The sequence below is a fragment of the Strix uralensis genome, chromosome 3, assembly GCF_047716275.1.
Source record: "Strix uralensis isolate ZFMK-TIS-50842 chromosome 3, bStrUra1, whole genome shotgun sequence".
NCBI classification, from domain to species: domain Eukaryota; kingdom Metazoa; phylum Chordata; class Aves; order Strigiformes; family Strigidae; genus Strix; species Strix uralensis.
The window spans coordinates 110,469,261-110,476,069 of NC_133974.1; the positions used below are offsets into that span (position 1 = coordinate 110,469,261).

The following is a 6,809-nucleotide window of genomic DNA, read 5'->3' on the forward strand; positions in this document are numbered from 1 at the left end:
ATGCTGGGATCTTAAACATCACTAATGCCTTATAGACAATCCATTAACATCAGTGTCTCCTAAGTGGCTAGCCATACCATTATTTATAAAATAGGGATCCCTTCCTAATGCTACAGTCCCAATCCCTTGATTTCCTGAGCATATAATCGTGTGTATTATCAGCTGTGGAGCATTTTACACTGCTACATATTTTTGACTCTATAATGAGCTGTGTGTGTGAGTGACATACAAAAAATAGACGAATACTGCTATTGCACTTACTGCAATGTATGAGCTGATCTGGTTAGACATGAAATGCAGACAGAAATCCGCCTCACCTCTCAAGCTAATTTTAGTCTCTCCCTCTCTTCTCTCTAGCTGTGTGTATAAAATCACTCACAGTCTGACAGCGTTCCAGTAACCTGTGCCACGCGCAGAGCGGGATGTACTTACTAACCATCTGCTTGCATGGCATGGGTTAACCGAGCCTGTGGGATTGTGCTTACCTAAACAAAACCACTGCAGTGAGGGGAAAAACAATGAATGGGTGGAGATGATCAGCCCATGCATTCCAGCTAGTGCAGTCCAGGCAGCAATGACAGCCTGAAGGTTGCAGCAGCATCGGGATCTGCATTCCAAGTGCACACATCTTACAGTCTGGAGTGATTTTACGTGGAGCTGCTCTTTATTTGCTGAGCCATGGCCAGTAACCAGGCCAGCCTGCAGGATGATCAGAGCAGGCACTGCAAGTTCTTATCCTATATGTTCTACCAGGCTGTGAGAGATCACAAGCCTGTGTGGATGCTGGAAGACATGAGAACTATGGAGTATTTTTACTGGGAGGAAAATGCCAGCCTAAGAACCTACTCACCTTCAGAAGCCCTTCTCTATGCAGTGGTGCATAACCACCTGCCTTATGCTCAGTATCTGCTGTCTCATTTTCCAGAGGAGGCTCTCAAGGTGCCTGGGGAACACTTCTGCTATTGCCCATCCTCTGCTCCTCACTTGGCCATGGCGGTCACATATGACAGGAGAGATATCTTGGGGCTGATCATCAAAATTGCACACAAGCTCCCCAGCTTGAACTCCTACATCAATAGGACTGGCTGCTTTCATCTGGAAGATGGGAAAACCCCCCTGCATCTTGCCTGTGAACTGCTGAGGTCAGAGACAGTCCTCATCCTCCTCGGGAATGGAGCTTCTCCCAGGATAGAGGACAGTAAAGGGCTTACCCCACTGGATGTCATCCTGGAGCAGATGTGGGACTCCAAAGTCAATGTGGCATCAAAGAAGCTCTGCCTCGACTACCTCTTGCTCTTCATGCCCAACCCACAGTTTAAGATGCGGAAAGTTCTGCAGGAGCATCCGGACCACTGGACAGCTTTGCTGGGGGAAGACAAATTCAACAGCCTGGTGGGGAACACACCTGCTTCTTTATATTTGCAAGCTATGCAAACTATTCTCCAGACTCTTCCCCCCTCCCACTTCCCTAAAAGCATCCAGGAACTACCTATACCTCAGGCACTAAAGCCCTTACCATCCTATGGCAAAAAGCTACCGACAAAAAATGTGGTAAATGTTTTTCCTTGACTATTCGTTGGGTCTTGGATTTTCAAAGGCAACTTAGGGGAGATGGTCATCCACCACCCTCTGCATTTTAGTGTGATTTTAGTACTTAACCTATTAGGCTATGCTGGAAAATCCAATATTTTGTGACAAGATTTTAAATGTCTTTTCTAACTGATTGCAGACACGGCACTTTTAAAAGCAAAAGCCTTCCTTGTTTTCTGTTTTGTTGTGCATGTGAAGGGTTAAGGGTAGTTGAGACTGTGTTATGTTTGGTTTCTTAGCTGTCAGCTGGTACCAGTGTATCTGAATTCCCAATATGATAACTGTCTCCTGTGTAACTTACCTGGGTAAAAAGGAACTACGTGCCCAGTGGGATTTTCAAATGGTGTAACTATGGGACTGTGTTCTGCTAGAGCTGGGAGAAACACCATCCCATGCCAACAGGGTTCAAACATCAGGTTTCCTTTCTAACAATGATCTAGCATCATCTAGCAATAACCAAAAAGTCCATGGCTGATGCTGCAGGGACGTAGAGGCAGTTCTGCAGGGTACCTGATTTTTCTGAATTGCTTTACAACAGGTCATAGCTGGAGGGTGTGAGTTCAGAGAGGGGCAGCGAGTGTATATTCCTGGTGGGGGGGATAGAGACCCGCAGCATAGCTAACAGAAAGCATCCTATCTTACCTGGGAGTGAGAGGGTTAAAGGCAATCCCAGTCCTGATGCCTCTACAGACTTGTGCAATGGGGAAGGAACCATTTTCCCTGCTGTCCAGTAAACAAATGGAAATCAGAGCAGGGCCAGTGGAAGCCCTGTCCTTCCCCTTGACTTGTGTTTTAGGGTTGAACGTACCTCCACAAGAGACGTAGCTCACTAACTTGATTTACCAAGGGGGTCTCAGAGCCACCAGCATTTGCTAGTTATCCTAAGCTGGGGTGTGATGTTCTGCTGTTAGAAGTTGTCACTTGTTGTCAATTAGAGTATTTTTGCCACCCGGGTCCAGAGAGAGGGCCTGATCCTGGAAAATACAAAAAGTTCCCACTGACTCCCCTGAGCACTGCAGGCAGGGTGTGTTTGCAGAAGGCGGAGCTGGGGCTGCCCTGCTTTCTGGGGGGCCTCTGCGCCTTGCTGCCCAGGCAGAGCCCTGTCTGTTCAAGGCACTGGTCCTGCTCTCCTGGTCATGCTCAGCACCAATGGAGCAGTGGCAGGATCCCAACTCCCTTTGGGGGACATCCCTTATTTTGGACCCCAGTGTTCTCTCTTTGTCAGCACAACCCTCTGCTCTGCTGAAGTAGCGTAACCCATTTCCCCAGATCCGTACTGAACAGCAGTGACGAAATTACTCATCTCTTTAAATAAATTTGGAACCAAAGGCTGTGGGGCACAAACCCCTTTTTAGCAAGGCTCTGGCTAAGAAAGGATGTGCATTCACATCTCAATTGCTCCGTGCAAAACCATCTGGCTAATTCCCTGCTTGTGCCAAGGCGGCTGTGCTGGAGCTGCACCCTTTTCCTTTTTTCCATCAGCACAGGGAGCGCTTCCGCTTGGTCTCCCTGTGCGCGGGTACCTCCCGTGTGCCAGGACGCTGGCGATGGCAGCCACAGCCAGGTGCAGATTTCCTGCGAGGCTGTGCAACGTGTGGGGCGCAGCCAACGGGAACATCCTTTCAGAGACACCAGGATGCTCCTCCCGTTCATCCCTTTCCACGTGCCGTGGAAGCACCTCGGTGCCAGTGCTGCCCACGCTGCACTAGGTGAAGATGCAGGCTTGCTTGCAAGATGGAGAAAATGTCAGCCCAGCCCTAAAAGTGCCAAGCAGGCCACGAAGGGGTTAACCCTTCTCCTGAAATCCCACATCCCTGGTGCTGCAGTGTCCTTCCACCCCTGCCCCTGGGGACTTGCATGTCTTTCCCCATCTGTGTCCTCTATTCCTCCTTGTGCGATGGGGGAGGGTGTGAACGGTGGGGAGAAATACAGGGTCGACCTTAGGCGAGGGTTTTGCGGAGAGGCTGCTTGCTCGGCAGTCTCTGCCGCAGGCGGGGGCTGTCACAGCTTGGGAAGCAAAGCAGAGCCGAAGGCCGGTTTGCATTATAAGCCCTGGCTGAGCTGCTTCTGCCAAGCCCTGCAGGCTCCCCAGCCCTGGCAGCCCCCAGAAACCCGACGCTGGAGACAGAGGACAAAGCAGGCGCTCGCTGCCCAAGGCTGACGAGAGCAGCTGTGCAGAGCACAGCCCGTGTGGCACCCCTGGAGTCCAGAGGAGCAGGAGTGGGTTTGCCCCAGCAGCAATGCGGTATCTCATCCGGATGTCGGTGGGCGAGAGGCGGAGGAGGCTAGTGATGGATATTATTAGAATAATAATTAGGCCCCAGGAGCAGAGATCCTGGGGAAGGAGGCAAAGGAAATCGTCAACTGTTATTGCACTGTCTTGAAACCATGAGAGTTTTGGTGCTATAAAGAGTTTCAGAAAAGACAGGAGGGAGGGGAAGGCTGTTCAATTTACAACTCAAAGGAGGCAGGTAAAGATTCTTGACACTAAGAGGTAGGACTTTCTAATAAGTCAGGGGGCCGTACCCAGAGAGCCAAAGCAACCCACTGGGAGCAAGTGGATCTAAAATGGTGCAGGGATCTCTTTTTGACCGTAATAGTTGTGGATCATTGCAAAGGTCAGGGTTCAGGCACTTCAGGCTTTCTGGGTGGATTTGTAGCAGGCACCAGGATGCTTGAGTGCATGCTTTTGTCCATGTGGGAGGCTACCCTCTATCCACTGGCCCAGACAGAGCATAAGAGATAGATTCTCAGCAACTGCTCGAGAAACTCAAATTCTGAGGTATATCCGTGCCTGGTACCACAGCCTGGAAAAAAGCTGCTGTCCCGCTGTTGGCCAACATGCAAAAATTCTGGTGTGCACAGCCCAGTGGGCAACAGGCAGCTACCCACACTGGAATGATCACTCCACAGCCCTCTCATTCCTCCTTTTCCTGATCATTTTAACAAGAGCTCAAGCACCAGCTGCCCCTCAGCTGCTGAGCCCCCATCGGACCTCCACGAGCAGTCCTGCTGGGCCAGAGTGTAGGGCCATTAGCATTGTAGTGACAACTCTTTTCATCACCTGTAGTAATACGAGTGCAGGATGGCGTGTCTTTCTGCTGGAATGGAAGAATCTTCTCCTTAATCCTGGTTTGCTTATCTTGTGGTGACCTGCCTGTTAGTTTGAGATTCCATTTGTCTTCCTGCTCAGTACAGTGACATTACATCAGATATGGCCAAATCTACCTCAACCCCATCTGTGTTGAATTTTTTTCTCCATTCTTTCCATGCCAGGTCATTAGCAGAAGTAAACTCAAAATATTTTCCACACTTCCTGCAACCTGACAGTCCGTAGTCTTGAAAAATCCCTATGCTTGCATGACAAATATGTTAGTGACTTTGTTAATCAAAAAGGTGCTAGGTGCTGTGTAGTGACGTTTACATTTTGCATATATAGATACTGAGTAAGTGTAGCTAAGATCTGTATTTCTGAACTTGGAAAAAGAATAAAGGCAAGAGAGAAAAGGGGGAGGGTAAAGTCTTTGCTAATTTTTGGATTACAGGTTGGCTCTGCAGGTTACATCTTTTTAATTTCAGTTTTGAGGAGTAGCATTGTAAGGATCCGAGTTGTGTGTTTATGTGTGTGACTTAAGTCTCGATGAGTATCACTTCAGTGTGCACAGTGAGCGACTCGGTGTGCGCATGTACGTGTACGTGTGTGTGTCTTTGTGTGTGTAAACGTGTGAGTGCATGTGGGGCATATGTACGTCTGTGTCTCTGTCTGCCCTCTCCTGGTAAAATTCGTAACTGACTTACAATACTTACCGGCTCCAGTACTTGCACACATCCGTGATCACTGCCTGGAGAAAGCAGCCTTTTCACGAGATAAGTGTGTGTCCCAAGCTCTGTGCTGCTAACAGGTAAGGACATTTCTTCTTCTCTTGTAAAGAGGCAGCAGCTTTGCTCTTGAAATGGGTGTTTGGCCTCTGAACACCAAGCACAAGGGCTTCTGCTCGCAACAACCACAATCATCCAGAGACGGGTTTGTGATAGTGGCCACATTTTATTCTCTAATCCCTTTTTTTTTTTTTTTAAATAAAATCTATTAAAGATACATCTTTGTCTTTCTTTTCTCTGGGCTGCCAGCAAAATTCAGCTGCCTTTGACTTCCTAACGCTATGCTTCTGTCTATTTCTGCAGCACCATTAGCAGGAAGGACAGGCCAGATTCTGACCTCAGTTACACCTCTTTACACCTGAAGTAACGCTTTTTAAGTCAATTGCATCACTCCTGATGTTTGTTGGTCTAAAGGAAAACAGAAACTGTTTGTGCAGTTATATTCTTCAAGGCTCCATAACTCTGACTTCAGCATATAAATAAATGTGACGCTTAATCCCTGAAAACATTTTTTACATTTTTTGTACTGTGAATGTATATAGATATTTATTTTCCATCTCTTTAACACTGATGGGCATTTCCCTGTTCCCAGTTCCCTTGGCTTTTTTAGAATCAGCATGATAGTGACAGATGCTGTTCACCGATTAAGACTGAATGTTGCCATGCCCAAATACAAATGAATGTTCATTGTATAATATGACTTTCTTATGAAGCCATACTTTTGTAATTTTGGTTTCTCTTTTTTAGGGAAAAAAAAATCTTCCATATAATTGTGTTCATACATTACTCACTGCATGGTTGAAGATAAAAAGATTGTAACATGCTGGGAATAAAATATATATACATACCCTGATATAATTAGGTATATTATCTGTGAAAATCTGATTGTATTACTATAATAAACTTGAAGTATAAACGTGATGTGTCTTTTATTAGCCAGTCGGTCAAAACCACCCACCAGTATCTATTGCTTTTGCTTTGGCTCATCCTGGTGTTTGATGGTTTCACTCTGACTGCTGAGCCATTACCTCCAAAAATGTGAGCTGAAGAAGATAATATTTTCCTTCACAGGCTTGCAATAGCTGGCTGTGTTGTCAGAGGATGACCCCAAGTGATGAGGTGAACCCACATTTCAAGATCTGCTGCAAGGTGGTGATGAATCTGAAGAAGAGGCTCAACAGGGGCGAATGGTAATTGGTTTTGGAGATTTTAATCTTTTAGGTTTGAGTTCAGCTCACAGGAGCTTATGACAAAGCTGTTTCCAGTGAATATAACGATGCAGCAGCCTCCTTTCCCTGTCTGGTTTGTATGCCATCGACAGGCTCCTTTCCTTCCTAAGG

At 47.1% G+C, this 6,809-nt stretch overlaps 1 protein-coding gene across 1 annotated transcript; it reads left to right on the top strand.

The window, feature by feature from the left end:
* Positions 1 to 430: 430 nt before the first annotated feature.
* LOC141941893 (ankyrin repeat domain-containing protein 9-like) lies at positions 431 to 6,385 on the top strand. The gene is made up of 2 exons (XM_074864869.1): positions 431 to 1,551; positions 5,773 to 6,385. The coding sequence occupies exons 1-2, from the start codon at positions 679 to 681 to the stop codon at positions 5,779 to 5,781; spliced, it is 882 nt and encodes a 293-aa protein (XP_074720970.1). The 5' UTR covers positions 431 to 678; the 3' UTR covers positions 5,782 to 6,385.
* The last annotated feature ends 424 nt before the right edge of the window (positions 6,386 to 6,809 follow it).